This window comes from Equus caballus, chromosome 21 (assembly GCF_041296265.1).
Source record: "Equus caballus isolate H_3958 breed thoroughbred chromosome 21, TB-T2T, whole genome shotgun sequence".
Classification (NCBI taxonomy): Eukaryota; Metazoa; Chordata; class Mammalia; order Perissodactyla; family Equidae; genus Equus; species Equus caballus.
The window spans coordinates 25,686,831-25,714,265 of record NC_091704.1 but is presented as its reverse complement, the minus strand read 5'-3'; the positions used below and the strand labels follow the sequence as shown (position 1 = coordinate 25,714,265).

At 57.1% G+C, this 27,435-nt stretch overlaps 4 protein-coding genes across 4 annotated transcripts; all 4 read left to right on the top strand.

Annotated features, from left to right (window-relative positions):
- Nucleotides 1–1,109: 1,109 nt before the first annotated feature.
- On the top strand, nucleotides 1,110–4,951 carry LOC138919946 (spermatogenesis-associated protein 31E1-like). The gene is made up of 4 exons (XM_070246823.1): nucleotides 1,110–1,383; nucleotides 2,149–2,209; nucleotides 2,668–2,728; nucleotides 3,012–4,951. Exons 1-4 carry the CDS (start codon nucleotides 1,195–1,197, stop codon nucleotides 4,432–4,434), a joined length of 1,734 nt encoding a protein of 577 aa, XP_070102924.1. The 5' UTR covers nucleotides 1,110–1,194; the 3' UTR covers nucleotides 4,435–4,951.
- Nucleotides 4,952–8,758: 3,807 nt separating this feature from the next.
- On the top strand, nucleotides 8,759–12,175 carry LOC138919933 (spermatogenesis-associated protein 31E1-like). Its single transcript, XM_070246810.1, has 4 exons — nucleotides 8,759–8,993; nucleotides 9,756–9,816; nucleotides 10,282–10,342; nucleotides 10,616–12,175. Exons 1-4 carry the CDS (start codon nucleotides 8,808–8,810, stop codon nucleotides 12,072–12,074), a joined length of 1,767 nt encoding a protein of 588 aa, XP_070102911.1. The 5' UTR covers nucleotides 8,759–8,807; the 3' UTR covers nucleotides 12,075–12,175.
- A 3,453-nt stretch (nucleotides 12,176–15,628) lies between these two features.
- Nucleotides 15,629–19,762, top strand: LOC138919888 (spermatogenesis-associated protein 31E1-like). Its single transcript, XM_070246490.1, has 4 exons — nucleotides 15,629–16,194; nucleotides 16,960–17,020; nucleotides 17,479–17,539; nucleotides 17,823–19,762. Exons 1-4 carry the CDS (start codon nucleotides 16,006–16,008, stop codon nucleotides 19,243–19,245), a joined length of 1,734 nt encoding a protein of 577 aa, XP_070102591.1. The 5' UTR covers nucleotides 15,629–16,005; the 3' UTR covers nucleotides 19,246–19,762.
- Nucleotides 19,763–23,557: 3,795 nt separating this feature from the next.
- On the top strand, nucleotides 23,558–26,977 carry LOC138919846 (spermatogenesis-associated protein 31E1-like). The gene is made up of 4 exons (XM_070246448.1): nucleotides 23,558–23,798; nucleotides 24,561–24,621; nucleotides 25,087–25,147; nucleotides 25,421–26,977. The coding sequence occupies exons 1-4, from the start codon at nucleotides 23,613–23,615 to the stop codon at nucleotides 26,877–26,879; spliced, it is 1,767 nt and encodes a 588-aa protein (XP_070102549.1). The 5' UTR covers nucleotides 23,558–23,612; the 3' UTR covers nucleotides 26,880–26,977.
- The last annotated feature ends 458 nt before the right edge of the window (nucleotides 26,978–27,435 follow it).

Sequence of the window (27,435 nt, the reverse complement as noted above, 5' to 3'; positions counted from 1 at the left end):
ACGACAGAAAAGCTTAGAGAAAATGAGAATGTGCTGAATTCTCTGGTTGGAAAGGCCTGAATTGGTCTGTGCAAATGTGTCCACGCCTGCGTTATGTATGGGCGCGCGTGTGTGTGTGTCTGTGTGTGTGTGTGTGTGTGTGTGTCCAGCACGTCCCATAAGTCTTGGTGAAGGCTTTCTCACTTCAGAAGTAGAAATGCGACTAACATAAAACACATTACTGGGAGGTTTAGTTACTTAAATTTTGATTATGCTTATGTTCCGTAAGAAATGATTAGTTTCCATTTTTGGGTGAGTCGTCCTGAGTGAAGATGGCAAAGGTTGATCGAAACAATAACAACGTTCATATTCAAAGCCAAACAAGCGTAAAATAAAGTGGGACTTCCAGATTGACGAAACCAAAAGCTTGTTACGTGGACAAATGGAGTGGAGACTGGCACAACATCGATGAACCTGGCGGGCGTTACGCTCAGTGGAACAAGCCAGACAGAGGAAGACAGATACTGCCTGGGGTCGCTTAACACGTGAACTCGAAAAACGACAAAAGAAAGGTCAATTCACAGAAACAGAGAGTACAAAAGTGGTGGCCAGCGGCTGTGGAGTGGGAGGGAGAGGGAGAGGCAGGTCAAAGGGGACCAACTCTCAGCCCTGAGATCAAGGAGCTCTGAGGATCTCATGTCTGACGTGGTGACTAGAGTCGAGAACGCTGCATTCTATAACTGAGATCAGCTAAGAGAGCAGCACTTCAGTGTCCTGGCACGCACACACAGAGTCAATAAGTGAGGTGAAAACAACAGTCGGAGTTGAGGACAGAGGAGAATGAGGGTGTGAGTCCCTGGGAACTAGCTCGAATTCCTGGGAGAACTGCAGACTTTCAAAGGCCCTGAGATAGGTGGCTTCAAACCAAGAATCCAGGAGAGGCAAGGAACCGGGCGACAGCTGGCTTCCAGGTGGAAGAAACAGAAAACCAGCTAAGGTCTAGAAGGCCCAGGAGGGTGGAGGGAGGCAGTTGGAGGCCAGTTGGCGGCGCAGGGGCTGGGGTCCAATCGGCTGCCCTCCTCTCGCCTGCCCCTCCCCCCTCCCCCCTCAGGAGCCCCCGTGACACGGCCACAGTTCCACGATGAGGGCGTGGGGTTCTAATCTCCAAGTCACTCCCAGCGCTCAGTTGCCTGAGAGTAGGACTAGACTTGAGACATGGAAACTCCTATCTTACGTCTACAAAGCATTGTTGCTACCTGCTTGAGCTCCAGTGCCGCCTCCTGGGTGATTGGGACCATCCTCCGCATCCTGTATGGACTGGGGCTCTTCCTCCTGTTCTTCCCCCCCTCCCCCAAGAGGAATTCGCCCTCACAACCAACTGACAAAAGGAGAAACGTCAGGAAGGTAAGAAATCCTGGACCCAGACCCACCAGAAGACGAGTCTCTCTCCTCTTTTACTGTGATTTCCACTTCTCTGAATCAACTAGAGGGACCCCAGGGACGGGAAAGAACAGAACATCATCCTTCTAGAGACCAGCCAGGTTGGGTGGGCAGGGGGGAGAGTGGGCACAGGGATTTCGGTCCGAAGACCTCCGAGCAGGAGTCCCGGTGTGGTAGAGGGCTCCAGGGAAAGGCCCCAGAGGCCAGCGACCAGTGGCCACGGACGGGATGCCGAGTGGGATCTGTGGGAAGACAGGCCCTGAGCACCCGTTCCCCAGCCACCTCCCCGGGGCAGGTGTCTCAGGCGGGCCTTTTCTCTGTCGTGGTTGATCTGAGGGCACAGCTGAGCCCCCGAGAGCCTCTGGGCAGGACCTGGAGTGGGGCTGTAGCCTCAGGAAGCAGAGTCCTCCCTGAGGAAGCTCACACGATCCTGTACCTCTGAGAAGGCGCGCGCTTCTCGAGCAGAGGAACAGTGACAGAAGATGCACGCTGGTCCCACATGGGGACCTGCTTACGATCCTCAGAGAAGGAAGACAGCAAACGTCCATTTTGTGTTCAGTTATCCACTTCAAAAGGAAGTAAAAGGGAAGGAACACCCCAGAGCCCCAGGAGTTCAGGGTAGGCAGTCATCCCGCTCACAAACGCTGTGCGTCTGCGGCTGGTCCAGAGAGAGGAGAGGGAGCCTTGGGGCTCAGACCCCGCAGTTTCTTGTCTTTTCTCTCACCTCAGCGTCAAGTGGAGCCCAGAGGGAGGAGCAGCAGGAGCAGGAAGAAAAGGGGAGCTTTGAAAGGTAAGCAAGCTCCTGCCATTCAGCCCTGTGCCCCAGAGCTGGCCTGCACCTCCTGTCCCTGAGCGCCCAGCTCCGTGGGCTCGAGGATGCCAGGGACAGAGCCTGTCCCTCAGGAAACAGAGCCCTCAGCGAGGCTCCCGGCAAGGAGAGGAAAACCTGAGTGCTTGCCAGATGCTGTGCGCGGAACCAAGGCCCAGGCCAGCAGGCGTCCGGAACAGGGTGTTGCCCAGCAGGGGCATGTGGGCTGTGGTGGAGGTTGAAGCACTTGGTCCACGACAAACCTCAACCCATCAGCAGCCTTGCCATCCCCGTCAGGGATCCCGTGGCCTTGGGCACTGGTGCCTGGGCTCCAGAGTCTGACCTCAAACGGTCTCCCCTAAAGGCACACTGCACGCAGCCTCCTGCCAGAGCCCTAGGCCCCCGCCTTCACGGCTGTGACCCAGTGCCCTCATTTCTAGCTTACAGAGCTGGCCGGAAGGACCTGGCAGAAGTGGGGGGCCTGAGGTCCCTTTCGCCAAGGTAAGGAATCTTGCCCTTCTCTCCTGGGCTTCTTCCTCGCAGAGTCTCTGACGTGCCCCGGGGCTACAGGCAGCTTGGGGCTGAGCTGGGAGGGGAGCCATGGGGCAGGGGGTGGCAAGAGGCCTGGCGGGGAGGGACAGCAGGAGAATTCGGTGAAGTGAAGGGAGGGCCAGGGAGGGCCATGGCTCTCAAGGGGCCACCCGCACCTGGCCTGGCCTGGCCTGCCCTGCTGTCCCAGGGCCCTCTGCTCCTGGCTACAGCTTGTGCATCTTGTTTCCCGCAGCTCCCCGGGGAGGCTGTCTTGTAAGGGGTGCTTCCATCGCTTGACATCTCAAGCCTCCCCTGGGGAGGCGTGCAAGACAGCGTCTGCTAGAGTCCGCCAGCCACGCGGGAAGCCCGTGCAAGGTGCTCCTCTCACCACGGCTCCAGCACTTTCCCTGGCTCTTCTCACCCAGCGCACTCTACCTTGGGCCTCCACCCTGCCAGCAGAACCGCCCTCGGCCCTGACCACCACTCCACTACGCCCTGTTGCCACGAGCTCGGCCCCAGCTCACTCGTGTTGGCCATTTCCCAACTCAGGCCACGGCCGCGTGAGCTGTCGCGTTGAAACGTTCCCCTCCCGCTGGAACACGATCCAGGTCTTGTTCTTCCCCGTGCCGTCGCACTTCGGGTCCCAGCAAGGGCCCCTGTCCTGCCACCCACCAGTGGCCTCATTCTGGGGAGGCCCCACACATAGGGAGGGAGAGACCGACAGCCCCTCAGTCGCCAACCCTGACGCCCAGAAGCTGCTCGAGACAGACATCACGGAGAGCATGCAAACGGAGGTCTGGGAAGAAGAACAAGACGATCCACGCACTCCTCAGATGCTCCCAGCACACACTATCACGTCTGGGCTGAATTTCCGCTGGGGCCTACCCCTCCTGCCCTTGGGGCCTGCAGCTCTGGAAGCATGTGAGGCTCAACCCTCGGCCCTTCCACGGTCCCCTCTGCCCCCCGCAGCCACCTGTGATTCTGGGGCCCCCTCGAAAGCTGACTCTGCACACTTGACGGGAAAACCTCTTGAGCCTCCTCCGGGTGACCAGGTCTTAACTTGGACGACCAAACCATCAGTTCCCAGGCTGGCCCGTCCCCTCCCTGCTCCCTCACCTGTGTGTGAGGAAAATCAGAAGGCCCTGGGAGGGACCCTACCTGGCGATGGCAGTGGGCCCTCAGAAGCCTCTCTCTCGGGACAGGAGGGCCGGCTGCCTTCTCCAACCTTCCCACGCGGCCTCTCAGAGAGAAAAGGGCGGGGTGGGACCTTCGTGGGGGCCGAGCAAGGCCGTCGGGGGCCGACTTCAGGGTCCCCCGTGGCCAGGGAAGAGCCTCGGGAGGAGAGCAGGGGTGGGGCCTCACCAGAGCCCTGCCGCGGGGTGGCAACACTGGACGGGGAGTCAGGGTCCCAGTCTCGGAGCCAGGTCGGGGACGTGGGAGACACCCTCGAGACCAAACCCCTCCAGCCCCCGCCTGCAAAGGAAGAGGATCCTCGCGACAGCCCTCTCAGAAAAATGTTGAGACGCCTCCTGCCCTGCCTGAGGCCCAACAAGGAGGAAGCACCAGAGGAGCCCCTCGCAAAGGCAAGCCCGCCTCAGCCACCGCCCAGAGCCGGGCACGGGTCACACACAGCTCGGCGTCGGATGGCGGGGCTGTTCAGGCGCCATCGACAGTGACATCCTGTGTCTGCGTCCTGGGAGGGAAACTGAGGCTGGCCGAGAACTTCTGGCCTCCCAGCAGAAGCATCGCAAAACCCATTTCAGGCCTGGCAAGCCGGACATACCTGTCACCACGACGTTCCCTCCTCCCCAGAGCAGAGGAGAACAATCACAGAGGACAGTCCCCAACCCACCTCCAGGGACCACAACTGTCCGAATACGAGGGGATGGATCAGAGCAGGCATGGCGACGGGACCCTGCCATCCGGGCAGCCGCGGTCCCCGGCCAAACCCTGCCAGCCTGGGCTGAGGGTGGCAGCTGCCTCAGCCAATCCATTACCCGCCACGCTCTCCTCAGATATGCCTCTCCCGGGATGAGCAGACTGTGCCTGACACAGCTTTCCTCGTAGGAACGCTTCTCTGCCCGAACGGGCAAGCGGACGAACAGAAAACCTGGTTTTGCTCCTTATCCCACCCTCCGTGCTAATGCTGTCCTCCTACCCCAATTTTCCCCAAATACACTTGTTTTCTCCCTAGAGGTCGTGGCTTCTGTCTGTGCCCTGCTAGGGGGAAAGAACGGGGTCAGGCTCCGCCCTTCCTGAGCGTCTGCTTTGGCTTCCAGAAGGGACAGGGCCATGGGGGGAGGCCGACTGCAGCGTGGCTCACCTGCCCTCGCCCCAGCTCCCCCATTGCACCTCAAGTCCCCATCACACCGTCCTTACAAAAACCAATGGAAGCTTTGGGCTCTTTCCAGATGAGCAAAACCTCTAAGACCCCAAGCCCACGATGGGCCCCGCCTGTCCTCTCCTGCGTTCTCTGGCCCTTGAACTTGTGGGGCTGTAGGGAGGGGCTTTGCAGAGGCTCCAGCAAGCGTAGAGACAGGCTCACAGGTCACAGAGTGGGGAGGGGAGTGTGGGGCAGTGCTGGCCCTGAGTCCGGAGGGCGAGGAAGCTTGCCCTGCACCCCGAGCTCTCGCTGGGAATAGGTGAGGACGCTGCCCCGGGAGCTGCTCCTCTCCCTGCTGAAGCGGCCGTGGAGATGGGCCTGCGCATCCCTCTCGGCCCAGCGTCCCCGTCCCTCTGTGCTTGTCACAGTCTGGAGCAGCAGCGACAAGGATGGCTGCGCTCCCGGCTCTGAGGGCGGGCGGGTGGGGAGCACGCGTGCTGCTGTGGGCCTCACCCCTCTGCCCAGAGGAGCTCAGAGCCCTGCTCTCCTGCCCCTGCCTTCTCCTCCTGGGGAACGGAGCCGGGGGTGAGTGTGTGGGGTCACCACCTGACGGTGGGTGGGACACTGTGCGCCTAGGGTGGGACGCCGGGGAAGGAGAATAAAGTGCCACTAGAGTTTAACCGCTTACCTACCGGATGACATTTTTTGATTTTTACGATTTCACCCCTTAGAAATAAACCTGCCATGAGCTTCTCTGTGAAGGCTTTTGGGTGAACTGAAATTTGCCTGCCCAGTAAGTATCAATGGCAGTGATGGTGTGAAAATGAACCCGCCTCCAGGATCTCACAAGCAAATGCAACACGGGTTAGAGGCTGAAAGGGCGAAACAGGGCAGAGAGAGTAAACCTAACACGGTATCTTGGATTTGAGCCATTTCCTCAGGAAAAAAATGCCGTTACCTAACGCACGACAGGTGCCGAGGACGTGGGAGGGCCAGGTATCACCACATTGAATAAAACACTGTCAGAACGTATCTGGACAGGAGACCCCTGACCTTCAACCTGTCACAAGCTCTTTGTTCTTCGTCTCCAGAGAACATTAAGTAGACAGAGATCCGCACCTGCGGAGCAGGTCCCCTGAATGAACTGGATTTCCACTTGAATTAAGAAGAAACTAGCTCATGGTTGCTGTGGACTCAAATTATTTGGGAATGAACACACAACTGCAGTTTCTCACTTGAGTACTAGCGCAGAATCGCTAGATTAAATGGTAACGGAATCCAATGAATCCCAACAGAGCAAGAAAATGTCAGTGCGTTCCTGGCCCTCCTATCGCTTCTCTATTGAACGGAAGAGAAAAGGGAACCTTTCTGAAACTCGTCTTAATATCGGAGCAGCAGGCAATTCCTGTACTTCTGTCTTCTGCTATGACAGAGATAGAAATCATCGTGTATGTCAGGGAAACAATCCAATTTCCCTAAATTTGGGGTGGGCGGTCTTTATTTAATACCAGGGGTTCCCCTCTACTATTGACACTGTTCCAGGTGGGTCAGGTTTCCCGGAAGAGCTTTCCGATTGATTTGCATTTTAAAACACATTCGCTCCTCATCCTCTCTCTGAGCTGGCAGGCAGGCCAATTCAGGGAACACGCGGGAGGCCCGAGTCATGTCAGTCCCTGACCTGGGCAGCTGGCTTTGAGGAGGCCCTGAGTCCAGAACTCTTGCGTGCGAGAGCCTGAATGTGGGACTCTGGTCACAGTCATACGCTAGCCAAGCGTCCCAATTAGGAGTCCCAGCTCCAGAAAAAGGTCTTTGTTGGACTTCAGAAGAACAAAGTTGTTTTAACTGTTGAGAAAGACGTTAAAGATCATCTTGGGGCCTGCTAAGAGAGTTACCCTGTTGCAAATTCTGCTGTGATCACACACATTCGTAAATCGGGAACGTATTTATCATGTGAAGCTAGTAAGAACAACGTAGACCTTAACGCTTTTGGTATAAGTAAGATTACCCTATTATCACTTAAAAGAGTCTCTCTCCGTCGCTGTGTGTATGGATAGCTGTGTAATAAGTATAAACCCGGATATCTAAGCACTACCTGTCCAACGAGTCTGAAAAGTTAACACGTTGACCAAAAAGTACAATCCCTAAGTGAACCCCCAGTTCTCACTGAAAAAGGCATGTCCGATGATGTCACCAGGGAATTCCTCTAGGACTCGAAGGGCCCTCTTTCTACAGGTTCAGGCAAGACTCGAGGCTCCGGGGGCCCGGAGGGGGCAGGAAGGGGAAGGCAAGGCCAACTCTGAGAAAGAGATCGCGTGGAGGGCAAACCGGGGAGACCAGAAAGGGCTGCCTCAGACTGGACTCCAACCGGGGCCACGGACCCGGCCCCAACGTCCGCTCTCAAGAGCAGCACTTCAGCTCACTCGAGCCGTGCCCGGCTTCGGGCTGGGCCACACAGCCGTCTGGACTCTGGAAACTGAAGACTGTCTATTTGAGGCAGAGTAAGAAGAAATGGGGTCAAGACGACATAAGAGATTAAAGAAAATGGGAATATGCTTAATTCTCTGCTTTGAAAATACTGAAGTGTTCTGTGCCAATGTGTCCACGCCTGCGTATGTGCGGGCGTGTGTGTGTGTGTGTGTCTGTGTGTGTGTGTCCAGCATGTGCCATAAGTCTTGGTAAAGGCTTTCTCACTGCAGAAGCAGAAACGCTACTGACACAAAACACATCATTGGGAGGTTTAATTACTTAAACTTTTAGTATGCTTACGTTAAATAATAAATGATTAGTTTCAATTTGGGGGTGAGTCGTTCGGAGTGAAGATGGCAAAGGTTGGTGGAAACAATAACAACGTTCGTATTCAAAACCAAATAAGTGCAAAGTAAAGTGGGACTTGCAGATTGACGAAACCAAAAGCTTGTTATGTGGACAAATGGAGCTGAGATTTGCGCAACATGGATGAACCTGGCGGGCGTTATGCTCAATGAAACGAGCCAGACAGAGAAGCACAGATACTGCCTGGGCTCACTTACACGTGAACTCGGAAAACTATAAAAGAAAGGTCAACTCATGGAAACAGAGAATAGAAAAGTGGTGGCCAGCGGCTGTGGGGTGGGGGAAATAGAGAGAGGCAGGTGAAAGGAGACAAACTTTCAGCTCTCAGATGAAAAACGTCGGAGGTTCTAATGTCTGGCGTGGTGACTACAGTCGAGAACACTGAATTGCATAATTGAAATCAGCTAGGAGACTGGCACTTCAGTGTCCTCACACACACACACACACACACACACACACACACACACACACACACACAAAGTCACTAGGTGAGGTGAAAACAGCAATCAGAGTTGAGGACAGAGGAGGATCAGGGTATGAATCCCTGGGAACTAGATCAAATTCCTGGGAGAACTTCAGACTTTCGAAGGCCATGAGATAGCTGGCTTCAAACCAAGAATCCAGGAGACGCAAGGAACCCGGTGACCTCTGGCTTCCAGGGGGAAGACATAGAAAACTAGCTAAGGTCTCGAAGGCCCAGGAGGGTAGAGGGAGGGAGACGTAGGCTAGAGGGTGGGGGAGGGGCTCTGGTCCAGCCTGCTCCCCTGCTGTCCCCTCCGCAGCCCTCAAGAGCCCTTTGTGACAAGGCCGCACTTCTGTCATGGGGGCCTGGGGTAATAATCTCCAAGCCACTCCCAGAGCTCAGTTGCCTGAGGGCAGCACTGCATTTCTGACATGCAGAATCCTCTCATGTTTCTGAAAAGCCTCTTTGCTACCTGGCCGAGCTCCAGTTCCACTTCCTGGGTGATTGGGACCATCCTCCCCTTCCTGTGTGGACTGGGGCTCTTCCTCCTGCGCCTTCCCTCCCTGCAGAGGAATCCATCCTCGCGACCACCTTGTGAACGCAGAAACATAAGGAAGGTAAGAAACCCTGGGCAGAGACCCACCAGAAGATGAGTCTCTCTTCTGTTCTACTGTCATTTCCAAGATTCTGAATCAAAGTAGAGGGACTCCGGAACTGGCAGAGAATACAACATCCTCCTTCCACGGACAAGCCAGGCTGGGCGAGCAGGGATTAGAGAGGGCACGAGGATTTCCCTCGGAAGATCTCAGAGCAGGAGTCCAGGTGTGGTAGAGGGCTCCAGGGAAAGTCCCCAGTCCAGTGACCAGCGGCTGAGGAAGGGATGCTGAGTGGGATCTGCGTGGGAGGACGGGTCTTGAGCTCTGGTTCCCCCACCGCCTTCCTGGGGCAGGCGTCTTGAGCAGGCCTTTCCTCTGTCGGGGCTGATCTGAGGGCAGTGCTGAGCCCCCGAGAGCCTCCAGGCAGGGTCTGGAGTGGGGCTCGGGCCTCGGGAAGCAGAGTCCTCCCCGAGGAAGCTCAGAGGCTTCTGGACGTCTGCGAATGTGCGTGATTCTTGAACAGAGGAACAGTGACGAAAGAAATCCATGGTGGGTCTCACATAGAAAATCATCCTTCCTCACGTTCTCCAAAGAAGGAAGACACCAAAGATCCGTTTCACGTTCTAGTCTCCACTTCAAAAACGAGTAAAAGGAAAGAAACACCCCCGGGCGCCAGGAGCTGAGTGCAGGCAGTCGTCTTCCTCATAAACGCTAAGTGTCCACGGCTGGTCCAGAGATAGGAGAGGGAGCCCCCACAGCTGCTTCTTTTTTCTCTCATTTCAGCGTCAAGTGGAGCCCAGAGGGAAGAGCAGCAGGAGCAGGAAGAAAAGGGGAGCTTTGAAAGGTAAGCTCCTGCCATTCAGCCCCGTGCCCCAGAGCTGGCCCCCATCTCCTGTCCCTGAGCGCCCAGCTCCACGGGCTCGAGGATGCCAGGGGCAGAACCCGTCCCTCAGGAAACAGAACACTCAGGGAGGTTTGCGGGAGGGAGACGAAAACCTGAGGACTTGCCACATTCTGTGCTGGGAACCAGGGCCCGGGCCAGGAGGGGCCTGGAACAGGGTCTCGTCCAGCCGGGGCACGTGGGCTGTGGTGGAGGTGGAAGCGCGTGGTCAATGACATAGCTCAACCCATCAGCAGCCTTGCCAGCCCCATCAGGGATCCGGTGGCCTTGGACACTGGTGCCCGGGTTCGACAGTCTGACCTCCCAACAGACTCCCCTAAAGGCACAGTGCACGCAGCCTCCTGTAAGAGCCCTCTCCACCGCCCCTGCCCCGCTTTCAGTGCTGTGACCCAGTCTCCTGATTTCTAGCTCCCAGAGCTGCTGGGAAGGGCCTGGCAGAAGTGCGGGGCCAGGTGTCGCTTTCGCACAGGTAAGGGATCTTGCCCTTCTCTCCCGGACTTCTTGCTCCCAGAGTCTCTGGTGTGGCCCCAGGGCTGCAGGCAGCTTGGGGCTGAGCTGGGAGGGGAGCCACGGGGACAGGGGTGGCCAAAGGCCTGCGGTGAGGCAGAGCAGGAGAATTTGGTGAAGTGGAGGTGGGGCCATGGAGGGCCATGGCTCCCAAGGGGCCACCCCCGCCTGGACTGCCCTGCTGTCCCGGGCCCCTCTGCTCCCGGCTGCAGCTTGTGCCTCCTGGCTCCCGCAGCTCCCCAGGGAGGCTGTCTTCCAAGGGATGCTCCCATCGCTCATCATGTCAAGGCTACCCTGGGGAGGCGAGCAACACAGCATACGCCAGAGCCCAGCAGCCACGCGGAAAGCCTGTGGCAGGTGCTACTCTCACCATGACTCCAGCACATTCCCTGGGGCCTCTGACCCACACCCCTATACCTCTGGCCTCCACCCTGCCGGCGGAACCTCCAGCTGACTTGACCAGAATCCCACCGGACACTACTGCCATGAGCACAGCTCCAGCTCACTCCTCTTGGCCATTTCCCAACTCAGGCCACGGCCGCATGAGCTGGCGCGTCGAGTTCCTCTCGCAGTGGCACATGATCAAGGTCTTGTTCTTCCCCGGGTCAGCGCACCTCCAGTCCCAGCAAGGGCACCTGTCCTGCCACCGACCAGTGGCCTCATTCCGGGGAGGCCCCACACACAGGGAGGGAGAGACGGAGAGCCCCTCACTTGCCAACCCTGATGCGCCAAAGCTGCTCAAGATGGAAATCAGGAAAAGAACACAGACGAAGGCCTGGCCAGAGAAAGAAGAACAAGACGCCCCAGGCAGCCCTCAGATGCTCGAAGCACCCAGTATCACGTCTGGGCTGAATGTCCGCTGGCGCCCACCCTTCCCGTCCTTGGAGTCGGCTGAGCTGAACGCAAGTGAGGCTCAACCCTTGGCCCTTCCACGGTCTACTTTTCCCTCCTCTGCCACCCGTGATTCCGGCACCCGCTTGAAGGCCGACAGTGCAGAGTTCTCGGGAAAACCTCTTGAGCCCCACCCAGGAGAGAAACATAAGACTTTGACCACAAAAGCATCAGTTCCGCGCCTGGCCCCTCCCCTCCCTTCAACTTCCCCTGTGAGTGAGGAAAACCAGAAGGCCCCGGGAGGGACCCTACCTGGCAATGGCTGTGGGCCCTCCGAGGCCTCTCTGATGGGACAGCAGGGCCGGCCGCCTTCTCCGAGCTTCGCATTCAGCCTCTCGGACAGAAATGGGCAGAGCGGGACGGTCGTGGGGGCCGAGCAAGGCCGTCTACACCTGAGTCCAGGGTCAGCAATGGCCAGGAACGAGCCTCTGAAAGAGAGTGGAGGTGGGGCGTCACCAGAGCCCTGCCGTGGGGTGGCAACACTGGAGGGCGAGTCAGGGTCCCAGTCTTGGAGCCAGGTCGGAGGAACAGGAGACGCCCTCGGGACCAAACCCCTCCAGGCCCTGCCGGAAAAAGAAGAGGTTTTTCACGTCAGCCCTCTCAGAAAAATGTTGAGACGCCTCCTGCCCTGCCTGAGGCCCAACAAGGAGGAAGCACCAGAGGAGCCCCTTGCAAAGGCAAGCCCGCGTCAGCCACCGCCCAGAGCCAGGCACGGGTCACACGCAGCTCGGCGTCGGATGGCAGGGCTGTTCAGGCGCCATCCACAGTATCATCCTTTGTCTGGGCGCTGGGAGACAGACTGAGGGTTCGCCAAGGACTTCTGGTTTTTCTCCTGACCTCACCCTCTGTGCTGATGGTGCCTTCCAACCCCGATTTCCCCCAAATACATGTTTTTTTCCCCTGAGACCTGGTGGCCTCCGTCTCGCCCTGCTAGGGGTAGAAGCAGGGTCAGGCTCCGCCCTCCCTGAGTGTCTACTGTGGCTTCCAGAAGGGGCAGGGCCATGGGGGGAGGCTGACTGCAGCGTGGCTCACGCGCCCTGGCCCCAACTCCCTCATTGCACGCGAAGTACCCATCACGCCATCCTTACAAAAACAAACGGAAGCTTTAGGCTATTCCCAGATGAGCAAAACCTCTAGACCCCAGCCCAGGATGGGCCCCACCCGTCCTCTCCTGCGTTCTCTGGCCCTTGAGCTTCTGGGGCTGTAGGGAGGGGGTTTGCAGAGGCTCCGGGAAGTGTAGAGACAGAGTCACAGGTCACAGGGCGGGGAGGGGAGTGTGGGGCAGTGCTGGCCCTGAGTCCGGAGCGGGAAAGCTTGCCCCGCACCCCGAGCTCTTGGTGGGAATAGATGACGCTGCCCCAGGAGCTTCTTCTGTCCCTGCTGAAGCTGCCGTGGAGATGGGCCTGCGCAACCCTCTCGGCCCAGCGTCGCCCTCCCTCTGTCCTTGTCACAGTCTGGAAGAGCAGCGACGACCACGACTGAGCTCCGGCCTCTGAGGGTGGGCGGTTGGGGAGCACAGAGGCTGCTGCGGGCCTGTCCCCTCCGCCCAGAGGGGCACAGGGCCCTGCTCTCCTGCACCTGCCTTCTCCTCCTGGGGAATGGAGCCGGGGGTGAGTGTGTGGCGGCATGATCTGATGGTGGGACACTGTGCACCTAGGCTGGGACCCGGGAGAAGGAGACAAAGTGCCACCAGAGTTTAACCACTTACCTACTGAAGGACAGTTTTTGGTTTTTATAATGTCCCCTATGCATAAAGCTGCTATGAACTTCTGGGGAAGGTTTTGGCGTGAACCTAAATTTTTCTGCACGGTTAATATCAATGGCAATGAGTAACGAAGGCTTGAAAATGGGCCAGCCTCCAGGAACTTAGAAAGAATGCAACACGCATTAGAGGTTGAAAGGCTGAAACAGGGCAGAGAGACTAACCCTAACACCATATCTTAGATTGAGCCATTTCCTCAGGAAAAAAATGCCGTTACCTAACGCACGACAGGTGCCGAGGACGTGGGAGGGCCAGGTATCACCACATTGAATAAAACACTGTCAGAACGTATCTGGACAGGAGACCCCTGACCTTCAACCTGTCACAAGCTCTTTGTTCTTCGTCTCCAGAGAACATTAAGTAGACAGAGATCCGCACCTGCGGAGCAGGTCCCCTGAATGAACTGGATTTCCACTTGAATTAAGAAGAAACTAGCTCATGGTTGCTGTGGACTCAAATTATTTGGGAATGAACACACAACTGCAGTTTCTCACTTGAGTACTAGCGCAGAATCGCTAGATTAAATGGTAACGGAATCCAATGAATCCCAACAGAGCAAGAAAATGTCAGTGCGTTCCTGGCCCTCCTATCGCTTCTCTATTGAACGGAAGAGAAAAGGGAACCTTTCTGAAACTCGTCTTAATATCGGAGCAGCAGGCAATTCCTGTACTTCTGTCTTCTGCTATGACAGAGATAGAAATCATCGTGTATGTCAGGGAAACAATCCAATTTCCCTAAATTTGGGGTGGGCGGTCTTTATTTAATACCAGGGGTTCCCCTCTACTATTGACACTGTTCCAGGTGGGTCAGGTTTCCCGGAAGAGCTTTCCGATTGATTTGCATTTTAAAACACATTCGCTCCTCATCCTCTCTCTGAGCTGGCAGGCAGGCCAATTCAGGGAACACGCGGGAGGCCCGAGTCATGTCAGTCCCTGACCTGGGCAGCTGGCTTTGAGGAGGCCCTGAGTCCAGAACTCTTGCGTGCGAGAGCCTGAATGTGGGACTCTGGTCACAGTCATACGCTAGCCAAGCGTCCCAATTAGGAGTCCCAGCTCCAGAAAAAGGTCTTTGTTGGACTTCAGAAGAACAAAGTTGTTTTAACTGTTGAGAAAGACGTTAAAGATCATCTTGGGGCCTGCTAAGAGAGTTACCCTGTTGCAAATTCTGCTGTGATCACACACATTCGTAAATCGGGAACGTATTTATCATGTGAAGCTAGTAAGAACAACGTAGACCTTAACGCTTTTGGTATAAGTAAGATTACCCTATTATCAGTTAAAAGAGTCTCTCTCCGTCGCTGTGTGTATGGATAGCTGTGTAATAAGTATAAACCCGGATATCTAAGCACTACCTGTCCAACGAGTCTGAAAAGTTAACACGTTGACCAAAAAGTACAATCCCTAAGTGAACCCCCAGTTCTCACTGAAAAAGGCATGTCCGATGATGTCACCAGGGAATTCCTCTAGGACTCGAAGGGCCCTCTTTCTACAGGTTCAGGCAAGACTCGAGGCTCCGGGGGCCCGGAGGGGGCAGGAAGGGGAAGGCAAGGCCAACTCTGAGAAAGAGATCGCGTGGCGGGCAAACCGGGGAGACCAGAAAGGGCTGCCTCAGACTGGACTCCAACCCGGGCCACGGACCCGGCCCCAACGTCCGCTCTCAAGAGCAGCACTTCAGCTCACTCGAGCCGTGCCCGGCTTCGGGCTGGGCCACACAGCCGTCTAAACTCTGGAAACGGAAGACGGTCTATTTCGGGCGGAATGAGAAGAAACAGGGTCAAGACGACAGAAAAGCTTAGAGAAAATGAGAATGTGCTGAATTCTCTGGTTGGAAAGGCCTGAATTGGTCTGTGCAAATGTGTCCACGCCTGCGTTATGTATGGGCGCGCGTGTGTGTGTGTCTGTGTGTGTGTGTGTGTGTGTGTGTCCAGCACGTCCCATAAGTCTTGGTGAAGGCTTTCTCACTTCAGAAGTAGAAATGCGACTAACATAAAACACATTACTGGGAGGTTTAGTTACTTAAATTTTGATTATGCTTATGTTCCGTAAGAAATGATTAGTTTCCATTTTTGGGTGAGTCGTCCTGAGTGAAGATGGCAAAGGTTGATCGAAACAATAACAACGTTCATATTCAAAGCCAAACAAGCGTAAAATAAAGTGGGACTTCCAGATTGACGAAACCAAAAGCTTGTTACGTGGACAAATGGAGTGGAGACTGGCACAACATCGATGAACCTGGCGGGCGTTACGCTCAGTGGAACAAGCCAGACAGAGGAAGACAGATACTGCCTGGGGTCGCTTAACACGTGAACTCGAAAAACGACAAAAGAAAGGTCAATTCACAGAAACAGAGAGTACAAAAGTGGTGGCCAGCGGCTGTGGAGTGGGAGGGAGAGGGAGAGGCAGGTCAAAGGGGACCAACTCTCAGCCCTGAGATCAAGGAGCTCTGAGGATCTCATGTCTGACGTGGTGACTAGAGTCGAGAACGCTGCATTCTATAACTGAGATCAGCTAAGAGAGCAGCACTTCAGTGTCCTGGCACGCACACACAGAGTCAATAAGTGAGGTGAAAACAACAGTCGGAGTTGAGGACAGAGGAGAATGAGGGTGTGAGTCCCTGGGAACTAGCTCGAATTCCTGGGAGAACTGCAGACTTTCAAAGGCCCTGAGATAGGTGGCTTCAAACCAAGAATCCAGGAGAGGCAAGGAACCGGGCGACAGCTGGCTTCCAGGTGGAAGAAACAGAAAACCAGCTAAGGTCTAGAAGGCCCAGGAGGGTGGAGGGAGGCAGTTGGAGGCCAGTTGGCGGCGCAGGGGCTGGGGTCCAATCGGCTGCCCTCCTCTCGCCTGCCCCTCCCCCCTCCCCCCTCAGGAGCCCCCGTGACACGGCCACAGTTCCACGATGAGGGCGTGGGGTTCTAATCTCCAAGTCACTCCCAGCGCTCAGTTGCCTGAGAGTAGGACTAGACTTGAGACATGGAAACTCCTATCTTACGTCTACAAAGCATTGTTGCTACCTGCTTGAGCTCCAGTGCCGCCTCCTGGGTGATTGGGACCATCCTCCGCATCCTGTATGGACTGGGGCTCTTCCTCCTGTTCTTCCCCCCCTCCCCCAAGAGGAATTCGCCCTCACAACCAACTGACAAAAGGAGAAACGTCAGGAAGGTAAGAAATCCTGGACCCAGACCCACCAGAAGACGAGTCTCTCTCCTCTTTTACTGTGATTTCCACTTCTCTGAATCAACTAGAGGGACCCCAGGGACGGGAAAGAACAGAACATCATCCTTCTAGAGACCAGCCAGGTTGGGTGGGCAGGGGGGAGAGTGGGCACAGGGATTTCGGTCCGAAGACCTCCGAGCAGGAGTCCCGGTGTGGTAGAGGGCTCCAGGGAAAGGCCCCAGAGGCCAGCGACCAGTGGCCACGGACGGGATGCCGAGTGGGATCTGTGGGAAGACAGGCCCTGAGCACCCGTTCCCCAGCCACCTCCCCGGGGCAGGTGTCTCAGGCGGGCCTTTTCTCTGTCGTGGTTGATCTGAGGGCACAGCTGAGCCCCCGAGAGCCTCTGGGCAGGACCTGGAGTGGGGCTGTAGCCTCAGGAAGCAGAGTCCTCCCTGAGGAAGCTCACACGATCCTGTACCTCTGAGAAGGCGCGCGCTTCTCGAGCAGAGGAACAGTGACAGAAGATGCACGCTGGTCCCACATGGGGACCTGCTTACGATCCTCAGAGAAGGAAGACAGCAAACGTCCATTTTGTGTTCAGTTATCCACTTCAAAAGGAAGTAAAAGGGAAGGAACACCCCAGAGCCCCAGGAGTTCAGGGTAGGCAGTCATCCCGCTCACAAACGCTGTGCGTCTGCGGCTGGTCCAGAGAGAGGAGAGGGAGCCTTGGGGCTCAGACCCCGCAGTTTCTTGTCTTTTCTCTCACCTCAGCGTCAAGTGGAGCCCAGAGGGAGGAGCAGCAGGAGCAGGAAGAAAAGGGGAGCTTTGAAAGGTAAGCAAGCTCCTGCCATTCAGCCCTGTGCCCCAGAGCTGGCCTGCACCTCCTGTCCCTGAGCGCCCAGCTCCGTGGGCTCGAGGATGCCAGGGACAGAGCCTGTCCCTCAGGAAACAGAGCCCTCAGCGAGGCTCCCGGCAAGGAGAGGAAAACCTGAGTGCTTGCCAGATGCTGTGCGCGGAACCAAGGCCCAGGCCAGCAGGCGTCCGGAACAGGGTGTTGCCCAGCAGGGGCATGTGGGCTGTGGTGGAGGTTGAAGCACTTGGTCCACGACAAACCTCAACCCATCAGCAGCCTTGCCATCCCCGTCAGGGATCCCGTGGCCTTGGGCACTGGTGCCTGGGCTCCAGAGTCTGACCTCAAACGGTCTCCCCTAAAGGCACACTGCACGCAGCCTCCTGCCAGAGCCCTAGGCCCCCGCCTTCACGGCTGTGACCCAGTGCCCTCATTTCTAGCTTACAGAGCTGGCCGGAAGGACCTGGCAGAAGTGGGGGGCCTGAGGTCCCTTTCGCCAAGGTAAGGAATCTTGCCCTTCTCTCCTGGGCTTCTTCCTCGCAGAGTCTCTGACGTGCCCCGGGGCTACAGGCAGCTTGGGGCTGAGCTGGGAGGGGAGCCATGGGGCAGGGGGTGGCAAGAGGCCTGGCGGGGAGGGACAGCAGGAGAATTCGGTGAAGTGAAGGGAGGGCCAGGGAGGGCCATGGCTCTCAAGGGGCCACCCGCACCTGGCCTGGCCTGGCCTGCCCTGCTGTCCCAGGGCCCTCTGCTCCTGGCTACAGCTTGTGCATCTTGTTTCCCGCAGCTCCCCGGGGAGGCTGTCTTGTAAGGGGTGCTTCCATCGCTTGACATCTCAAGCCTCCCCTGGGGAGGCGTGCAAGACAGCGTCTGCTAGAGTCCGCCAGCCACGCGGGAAGCCCGTGCAAGGTGCTCCTCTCACCACGGCTCCAGCACTTTCCCTGGCTCTTCTCACCCAGCGCACTCTACCTTGGGCCTCCACCCTGCCAGCAGAACCGCCCTCGGCCCTGACCACCACTCCACTACGCCCTGTTGCCACGAGCTCGGCCCCAGCTCACTCGTGTTGGCCATTTCCCAACTCAGGCCACGGCCGCGTGAGCTGTCGCGTTGAAACGTTCCCCTCCCGCTGGAACACGATCCAGGTCTTGTTCTTCCCCGTGCCGTCGCACTTCGGGTCCCAGCAAGGGCCCCTGTCCTGCCACCCACCAGTGGCCTCATTCTGGGGAGGCCCCACACATAGGGAGGGAGAGACCGACAGCCCCTCAGTCGCCAACCCTGACGCCCAGAAGCTGCTCGAGACAGACATCACGGAGAGCATGCAAACGGAGGTCTGGGAAGAAGAACAAGACGATCCACGCACTCCTCAGATGCTCCCAGCACACACTATCACGTCTGGGCTGAATTTCCGCTGGGGCCTACCCCTCCTGCCCTTGGGGCCTGCAGCTCTGGAAGCATGTGAGGCTCAACCCTCGGCCCTTCCACGGTCCCCTCTGCCCCCCGCAGCCACCTGTGATTCTGGGGCCCCCTCGAAAGCTGACTCTGCACACTTGACGGGAAAACCTCTTGAGCCTCCTCCGGGTGACCAGGTCTTAACTTGGACGACCAAACCATCAGTTCCCAGGCTGGCCCGTCCCCTCCCTGCTCCCTCACCTGTGTGTGAGGAAAATCAGAAGGCCCTGGGAGGGACCCTACCTGGCGATGGCAGTGGGCCCTCAGAAGCCTCTCTCTCGGGACAGGAGGGCCGGCCGCCTTCTCCAAGCTTCCCACGCGGCCTCTCAGAGAGAAAAGGGCGGGGTGGGACCTTCGTGGGGGCCGAGCAAGGCCGTCGGGGGCCGACTTCAGGGTCCCCCGTGGCCAGGGAAGAGCCTCGGGAGGAGAGCAGGGGTGGGGCCTCACCAGAGCCCTGCCGCGGGGTGGCAACACTGGACGGGGAGTCAGGGTCCCAGTCTCGGAGCCAGGTCGGGGACGTGGGAGACACCCTCGAGACCAAACCCCTCCAGCCCCCGCCTGCAAAGGAAGAGGATCCTCGCGACAGCCCTCTCAGAAAAATGTTGAGACGCCTCCTGCCCTGCCTGAGGCCCAACAAGGAGGAAGCACCAGAGGAGCCCCTCGCAAAGGCAAGCCCGCCTCAGCCACCGCCCAGAGCCGGGCACGGGTCACACACAGCTCGGCGTCGGATGGCGGGGCTGTTCAGGCGCCATCGACAGTGACATCCTGTGTCTGCGTCCTGGGAGGGAAACTGAGGCTGGCCGAGAACTTCTGGCCTCCCAGCAGAAGCATCGCAAAACCCATTTCAGGCCTGGCAAGCCGGACATACCTGTCACCACGACGTTCCCTCCTCCCCAGAGCAGAGGAGAACAATCACAGAGGACAGTCCCCAACCCACCTCCAGGGACCACAACTGTCCGAATACGAGGGGATGGATCAGAGCAGGCATGGCGACGGGACCCTGCCATCCGGGCAGCCGCGGTCCCCGGCCAAACCCTGCCAGCCTGGGCTGAGGGTGGCAGCTGCCTCAGCCAATCCATTACCCGCCACGCTCTCCTCAGATATGCCTCTCCCGGGATGAGCAGACTGTGCCTGACACAGCTTTCCTCGTAGGAACGCTTCTCTGCCCGAACGGGCAAGCGGACGAACAGAAAACCTGGTTTTGCTCCTTATCCCACCCTCCGTGCTAATGCTGTCCTCCTACCCCAATTTTCCCCAAATACACTTGTTTTCTCCCTAGAGGTCGTGGCTTCTGTCTGTGCCCTGCTAGGGGGAAAGAACGGGGTCAGGCTCCGCCCTTCCTGAGCGTCTGCTTTGGCTTCCAGAAGGGACAGGGCCATGGGGGGAGGCCGACTGCAGCGTGGCTCACCTGCCCTCGCCCCAGCTCCCCCATTGCACCTCAAGTCCCCATCACACCGTCCTTACAAAAACCAATGGAAGCTTTGGGCTCTTTCCAGATGAGCAAAACCTCTAAGACCCCAAGCCCACGATGGGCCCCGCCTGTCCTCTCCTGCGTTCTCTGGCCCTTGAACTTGTGGGGCTGTAGGGAGGGGCTTTGCAGAGGCTCCAGCAAGCGTAGAGACAGGCTCACAGGTCACAGAGTGGGGAGGGGAGTGTGGGGCAGTGCTGGCCCTGAGTCCGGAGGGCGAGGAAGCTTGCCCTGCACCCCGAGCTCTCGCTGGGAATAGGTGAGGACGCTGCCCCGGGAGCTGCTCCTCTCCCTGCTGAAGCGGCCGTGGAGATGGGCCTGCGCATCCCTCTCGGCCCAGCGTCCCCGTCCCTCTGTGCTTGTCACAGTCTGGAGCAGCAGCGACAAGGATGGCTGCGCTCCCGGCTCTGAGGGCGGGCGGGTGGGGAGCACGCGTGCTGCTGTGGGCCTCACCCCTCTGCCCAGAGGAGCTCAGAGCCCTGCTCTCCTGCCCCTGCCTTCTCCTCCTGGGGAACGGAGCCGGGGGTGAGTGTGTGGGGTCACCACCTGACGGTGGGTGGGACACTGTGCGCCTAGGGTGGGACGCCGGGGAAGGAGAATAAAGTGCCACTAGAGTTTAACCGCTTACCTACCGGATGACATTTTTTGATTTTTACGATTTCACCCCTTAGAAATAAACCTGCCATGAGCTTCTCTGTGAAGGCTTTTGGGTGAACTGAAATTTGCCTGCCCAGTAAGTATCAATGGCAGTGATGGTGTGAAAATGAACCCGCCTCCAGGATCTCACAAGCAAATGCAACACGGGTTAGAGGCTGAAAGGGCGAAACAGGGCAGAGAGAGTAAACCTAACACGGTATCTTGGATTTGAGCCATTTCCTCAGGAAAAAAATGCCGTTACCTAACGCACGACAGGTGCCGAGGACGTGGGAGGGCCAGGTATCACCACATTGAATAAAACACTGTCAGAACGTATCTGGACAGGAGACCCCTGACCTTCAACCTGTCACAAGCTCTTTGTTCTTCGTCTCCAGAGAACATTAAGTAGACAGAGATCCGCACCTGCGGAGCAGGTCCCCTGAATGAACTGGATTTCCACTTGAATTAAGAAGAAACTAGCTCATGGTTGCTGTGGACTCAAATTATTTGGGAATGAACACACAACTGCAGTTTCTCACTTGAGTACTAGCGCAGAATCGCTAGATTAAATGGTAACGGAATCCAATGAATCCCAACAGAGCAAGAAAATGTCAGTGCGTTCCTGGCCCTCCTATCGCTTCTCTATTGAACGGAAGAGAAAAGGGAACCTTTCTGAAACTCGTCTTAATATCGGAGCAGCAGGCAATTCCTGTACTTCTGTCTTCTGCTATGACAGAGATAGAAATCATCGTGTATGTCAGGGAAACAATCCAATTTCCCTAAATTTGGGGTGGGCGGTCTTTATTTAATACCAGGGGTTCCCCTCTACTATTGACACTGTTCCAGGTGGGTCAGGTTTCCCGGAAGAGCTTTCCGATTGATTTGCATTTTAAAACACATTCGCTCCTCATCCTCTCTCTGAGCTGGCAGGCAGGCCAATTCAGGGAACACGCGGGAGGCCCGAGTCATGTCAGTCCCTGACCTGGGCAGCTGGCTTTGAGGAGGCCCTGAGTCCAGAACTCTTGCGTGCGAGAGCCTGAATGTGGGACTCTGGTCACAGTCATACGCTAGCCAAGCGTCCCAATTAGGAGTCCCAGCTCCAGAAAAAGGTCTTTGTTGGACTTCAGAAGAACAAAGTTGTTTTAACTGTTGAGAAAGACGTTAAAGATCATCTTGGGGCCTGCTAAGAGAGTTACCCTGTTGCAAATTCTGCTGTGATCACACACATTCGTAAATCGGGAACGTATTTATCATGTGAAGCTAGTAAGAACAACGTAGACCTTAACGCTTTTGGTATAAGTAAGATTACCCTATTATCACTTAAAAGAGTCTCTCTCCGTCGCTGTGTGTATGGATAGCTGTGTAATAAGTATAAACCCGGATATCTAAGCACTACCTGTCCAACGAGTCTGAAAAGTTAACACGTTGACCAAAAAGTACAATCCCTAAGTGAACCCCCAGTTCTCACTGAAAAAGGCATGTCCGATGATGTCACCAGGGAATTCCTCTAGGACTCGAAGGGCCCTCTTTCTACAGGTTCAGGCAAGACTCGAGGCTCCGGGGGCCCGGAGGGGGCAGGAAGGGGAAGGCAAGGCCAACTCTGAGAAAGAGATCGCGTGGAGGGCAAACCGGGGAGACCAGAAAGGGCTGCCTCAGACTGGACTCCAACCGGGGCCACGGACCCGGCCCCAACGTCCGCTCTCAAGAGCAGCACTTCAGCTCACTCGAGCCGTGCCCGGCTTCGGGCTGGGCCACACAGCCGTCTGGACTCTGGAAACTGAAGACTGTCTATTTGAGGCAGAGTAAGAAGAAATGGGGTCAAGACGACATAAGAGATTAAAGAAAATGGGAATATGCTTAATTCTCTGCTTTGAAAATACTGAAGTGTTCTGTGCCAATGTGTCCACGCCTGCGTATGTGCGGGCGTGTGTGTGTGTGTGTGTCTGTGTGTGTGTGTCCAGCATGTGCCATAAGTCTTGGTAAAGGCTTTCTCACTGCAGAAGCAGAAACGCTACTGACACAAAACACATCATTGGGAGGTTTAATTACTTAAACTTTTAGTATGCTTACGTTAAATAATAAATGATTAGTTTCAATTTGGGGGTGAGTCGTTCGGAGTGAAGATGGCAAAGGTTGGTGGAAACAATAACAACGTTCGTATTCAAAACCAAATAAGTGCAAAGTAAAGTGGGACTTGCAGATTGACGAAACCAAAAGCTTGTTATGTGGACAAATGGAGCTGAGATTTGCGCAACATGGATGAACCTGGCGGGCGTTATGCTCAATGAAACGAGCCAGACAGAGAAGCACAGATACTGCCTGGGCTCACTTACACGTGAACTCGGAAAACTATAAAAGAAAGGTCAACTCATGGAAACAGAGAATAGAAAAGTGGTGGCCAGCGGCTGTGGGGTGGGGGAAATAGAGAGAGGCAGGTGAAAGGAGACAAACTTTCAGCTCTCAGATGAAAAACGTCGGAGGTTCTAATGTCTGGCGTGGTGACTACAGTCGAGAACACTGAATTGCATAATTGAAATCAGCTAGGAGACTGGCACTTCAGTGTCCTCACACACACACACACACACACACACACACACACACACACACAAAGTCACTAGGTGAGGTGAAAACAGCAATCAGAGTTGAGGACAGAGGAGGATCAGGGTATGAATCCCTGGGAACTAGATCAAATTCCTGGGAGAACTTCAGACTTTCGAAGGCCATGAGATAGCTGGCTTCAAACCAAGAATCCAGGAGACGCAAGGAACCCGGTGACCTCTGGCTTCCAGGGGGAAGACATAGAAAACTAGCTAAGGTCTCGAAGGCCCAGGAGGGTAGAGGGAGGGAGACGTAGGCTAGAGGGTGGGGGAGGGGCTCTGGTCCAGCCTGCTCCCCTGCTGTCCCCTCCGCAGCCCTCAAGAGCCCTTTGTGACAAGGCCGCACTTCTGTCATGGGGGCCTGGGGTAATAATCTCCAAGCCACTCCCAGAGCTCAGTTGCCTGAGGGCAGCACTGCATTTCTGACATGCAGAATCCTCTCATGTTTCTGAAAAGCCTCTTTGCTACCTGGCCGAGCTCCAGTTCCACTTCCTGGGTGATTGGGACCATCCTCCCCTTCCTGTGTGGACTGGGGCTCTTCCTCCTGCGCCTTCCCTCCCTGCAGAGGAATCCATCCTCGCGACCACCTTGTGAACGCAGAAACATAAGGAAGGTAAGAAACCCTGGGCAGAGACCCACCAGAAGATGAGTCTCTCTTCTGTTCTACTGTCATTTCCAAGATTCTGAATCAAAGTAGAGGGACTCCGGAACTGGCAGAGAATACAACATCCTCCTTCCACGGACAAGCCAGGCTGGGCGAGCAGGGATTAGAGAGGGCACGAGGATTTCCCTCGGAAGATCTCAGAGCAGGAGTCCAGGTGTGGTAGAGGGCTCCAGGGAAAGTCCCCAGTCCAGTGACCAGCGGCTGAGGAAGGGATGCTGAGTGGGATCTGCGTGGGAGGACGGGTCTTGAGCTCTGGTTCCCCCACCGCCTTCCTGGGGCAGGCGTCTTGAGCAGGCCTTTCCTCTGTCGGGGCTGATCTGAGGGCAGTGCTGAGCCCCCGAGAGCCTCCAGGCAGGGTCTGGAGTGGGGCTCGGGCCTCGGGAAGCAGAGTCCTCCCCGAGGAAGCTCAGAGGCTTCTGGACGTCTGCGAATGTGCGTGATTCTTGAACAGAGGAACAGTGACGAAAGAAATCCATGGTGGGTCTCACATAGAAAATCATCCTTCCTCACGTTCTCCAAAGAAGGAAGACACCAAAGATCCGTTTCACGTTCTAGTCTCCACTTCAAAAACGAGTAAAAGGAAAGAAACACCCCCGGGCGCCAGGAGCTGAGTGCAGGCAGTCGTCTTCCTCATAAACGCTAAGTGTCCACGGCTGGTCCAGAGATAGGAGAGGGAGCCCCCACAGCTGCTTCTTTTTTCTCTCATTTCAGCGTCAAGTGGAGCCCAGAGGGAAGAGCAGCAGGAGCAGGAAGAAAAGGGGAGCTTTGAAAGGTAAGCTCCTGCCATTCAGCCCCGTGCCCCAGAGCTGGCCCCCATCTCCTGTCCCTGAGCGCCCAGCTCCACGGGCTCGAGGATGCCAGGGGCAGAACCCGTCCCTCAGGAAACAGAACACTCAGGGAGGTTTGCGGGAGGGAGACGAAAACCTGAGGACTTGCCACATTCTGTGCTGGGAACCAGGGCCCGGGCCAGGAGGGGCCTGGAACAGGGTCTCGTCCAGCCGGGGCACGTGGGCTGTGGTGGAGGTGGAAGCGCGTGGTCAATGACATAGCTCAACCCATCAGCAGCCTTGCCAGCCCCATCAGGGATCCGGTGGCCTTGGACACTGGTGCCCGGGTTCGACAGTCTGACCTCCCAACAGACTCCCCTAAAGGCACAGTGCACGCAGCCTCCTGTAAGAGCCCTCTCCACCGCCCCTGCCCCGCTTTCAGTGCTGTGACCCAGTCTCCTGATTTCTAGCTCCCAGAGCTGCTGGGAAGGGCCTGGCAGAAGTGCGGGGCCAGGTGTCGCTTTCGCACAGGTAAGGGATCTTGCCCTTCTCTCCCGGACTTCTTGCTCCCAGAGTCTCTGGTGTGGCCCCAGGGCTGCAGGCAGCTTGGGGCTGAGCTGGGAGGGGAGCCACGGGGACAGGGGTGGCCAAAGGCCTGCGGTGAGGCAGAGCAGGAGAATTTGGTGAAGTGGAGGTGGGGCCATGGAGGGCCATGGCTCCCAAGGGGCCACCCCCGCCTGGACTGCCCTGCTGTCCCGGGCCCCTCTGCTCCCGGCTGCAGCTTGTGCCTCCTGGCTCCCGCAGCTCCCCAGGGAGGCTGTCTTCCAAGGGATGCTCCCATCGCTCATCATGTCAAGGCTACCCTGGGGAGGCGAGCAACACAGCATACGCCAGAGCCCAGCAGCCACGCGGAAAGCCTGTGGCAGGTGCTACTCTCACCATGACTCCAGCACATTCCCTGGGGCCTCTGACCCACACCCCTATACCTCTGGCCTCCACCCTGCCGGCGGAACCTCCAGCTGACTTGACCAGAATCCCACCGGACACTACTGCCATGAGCACAGCTCCAGCTCACTCCTCTTGGCCATTTCCCAACTCAGGCCACGGCCGCATGAGCTGGCGCGTCGAGTTCCTCTCGCAGTGGCACATGATCAAGGTCTTGTTCTTCCCCGGGTCAGCGCACCTCCAGTCCCAGCAAGGGCACCTGTCCTGCCACCGACCAGTGGCCTCATTCCGGGGAGGCCCCACACACAGGGAGGGAGAGACGGAGAGCCCCTCACTTGCCAACCCTGATGCGCCAAAGCTGCTCAAGATGGAAATCAGGAAAAGAACACAGACGAAGGCCTGGCCAGAGAAAGAAGAACAAGACGCCCCAGGCAGCCCTCAGATGCTCGAAGCACCCAGTATCACGTCTGGGCTGAATGTCCGCTGGCGCCCACCCTTCCCGTCCTTGGAGTCGGCTGAGCTGAACGCAAGTGAGGCTCAACCCTTGGCCCTTCCACGGTCTACTTTTCCCTCCTCTGCCACCCGTGATTCCGGCACCCGCTTGAAGGCCGACAGTGCAGAGTTCTCGGGAAAACCTCTTGAGCCCCACCCAGGAGAGAAACATAAGACTTTGACCACAAAAGCATCAGTTCCGCGCCTGGCCCCTCCCCTCCCTTCAACTTCCCCTGTGAGTGAGGAAAACCAGAAGGCCCCGGGAGGGACCCTACCTGGCAATGGCTGTGGGCCCTCCGAGGCCTCTCTGATGGGACAGCAGGGCCGGCCGCCTTCTCCGAGCTTCGCATTCAGCCTCTCGGACAGAAATGGGCAGAGCGGGACGGTCGTGGGGGCCGAGCAAGGCCGTCTACACCTGAGTCCAGGGTCAGCAATGGCCAGGAACGAGCCTCTGAAAGAGAGTGGAGGTGGGGCGTCACCAGAGCCCTGCCGTGGGGTGGCAACACTGGAGGGCGAGTCAGGGTCCCAGTCTTGGAGCCAGGTCGGAGGAACAGGAGACGCCCTCGGGACCAAACCCCTCCAGGCCCTGCCGGAAAAAGAAGAGGTTTTTCACGTCAGCCCTCTCAGAAAAATGTTGAGACGCCTCCTGCCCTGCCTGAGGCCCAACAAGGAGGAAGCACCAGAGGAGCCCCTTGCAAAGGCAAGCCCGCGTCAGCCACCGCCCAGAGCCAGGCACGGGTCACACGCAGCTCGGCGTCGGATGGCAGGGCTGTTCAGGCGCCATCCACAGTATCATCCTTTGTCTGGGCGCTGGGAGACAGACTGAGGGTTCGCCAAGGACTTCTGGTTTTTCTCCTGACCTCACCCTCTGTGCTGATGGTGCCTTCCAACCCCGATTTCCCCCAAATACATGTTTTTTTCCCCTGAGACCTGGTGGCCTCCGTCTCGCCCTGCTAGGGGTAGAAGCAGGGTCAGGCTCCGCCCTCCCTGAGTGTCTACTGTGGCTTCCAGAAGGGGCAGGGCCATGGGGGGAGGCTGACTGCAGCGTGGCTCACGCGCCCTGGCCCCAACTCCCTCATTGCACGCGAAGTACCCATCACGCCATCCTTACAAAAACAAACGGAAGCTTTAGGCTATTCCCAGATGAGCAAAACCTCTAGACCCCAGCCCAGGATGGGCCCCACCCGTCCTCTCCTGCGTTCTCTGGCCCTTGAGCTTCTGGGGCTGTAGGGAGGGGGTTTGCAGAGGCTCCGGGAAGTGTAGAGACAGAGTCACAGGTCACAGGGCGGGGAGGGGAGTGTGGGGCAGTGCTGGCCCTGAGTCCGGAGCGGGAAAGCTTGCCCCGCACCCCGAGCTCTTGGTGGGAATAGATGACGCTGCCC

What these genes read in the sequence shown, in the direction of transcription:
- LOC138919946 (XM_070246823.1), top strand. Translation starts at nt 1,195, where the DNA reads ATGGAAACTCCTATCTTACGTCTACAAAGCATTGTTGCTACCTGCTTG. An exon ending in AAAGGAGAAACGTCAGGAAG is followed by an intron (nt 1,384 to 2,148) that starts GTAAGAAATCCT and finishes CTCTCACCTCAG; the next exon opens with CGTCAAGTGGAGCCCAGAGG. An exon ending in GAAAAGGGGAGCTTTGAAAG is followed by an intron (nt 2,210 to 2,667) that starts GTAAGCAAGCTC and finishes CCTCATTTCTAG; the next exon opens with CTTACAGAGCTGGCCGGAAG.
- LOC138919846 (XM_070246448.1), top strand. Translation starts at nt 23,613, where the DNA reads ATGCAGAATCCTCTCATGTTTCTGAAAAGCCTCTTTGCTACCTGGCCG. An exon ending in GAAAAGGGGAGCTTTGAAAG is followed by an intron (nt 24,622 to 25,086) that starts GTAAGCTCCTGC and finishes CCTGATTTCTAG; the next exon opens with CTCCCAGAGCTGCTGGGAAG. An exon ending in CAGGTGTCGCTTTCGCACAG is followed by an intron (nt 25,148 to 25,420) that starts GTAAGGGATCTT and finishes TGGCTCCCGCAG; the next exon opens with CTCCCCAGGGAGGCTGTCTT.
- LOC138919888 (XM_070246490.1), top strand. Translation starts at nt 16,006, where the DNA reads ATGGAAACTCCTATCTTACGTCTACAAAGCATTGTTGCTACCTGCTTG. An exon ending in GAAAAGGGGAGCTTTGAAAG is followed by an intron (nt 17,021 to 17,478) that starts GTAAGCAAGCTC and finishes CCTCATTTCTAG; the next exon opens with CTTACAGAGCTGGCCGGAAG. An exon ending in CTGAGGTCCCTTTCGCCAAG is followed by an intron (nt 17,540 to 17,822) that starts GTAAGGAATCTT and finishes TGTTTCCCGCAG; the next exon opens with CTCCCCGGGGAGGCTGTCTT.
- LOC138919933 (XM_070246810.1), top strand. Translation starts at nt 8,808, where the DNA reads ATGCAGAATCCTCTCATGTTTCTGAAAAGCCTCTTTGCTACCTGGCCG. An exon ending in GAAAAGGGGAGCTTTGAAAG is followed by an intron (nt 9,817 to 10,281) that starts GTAAGCTCCTGC and finishes CCTGATTTCTAG; the next exon opens with CTCCCAGAGCTGCTGGGAAG. An exon ending in CAGGTGTCGCTTTCGCACAG is followed by an intron (nt 10,343 to 10,615) that starts GTAAGGGATCTT and finishes TGGCTCCCGCAG; the next exon opens with CTCCCCAGGGAGGCTGTCTT.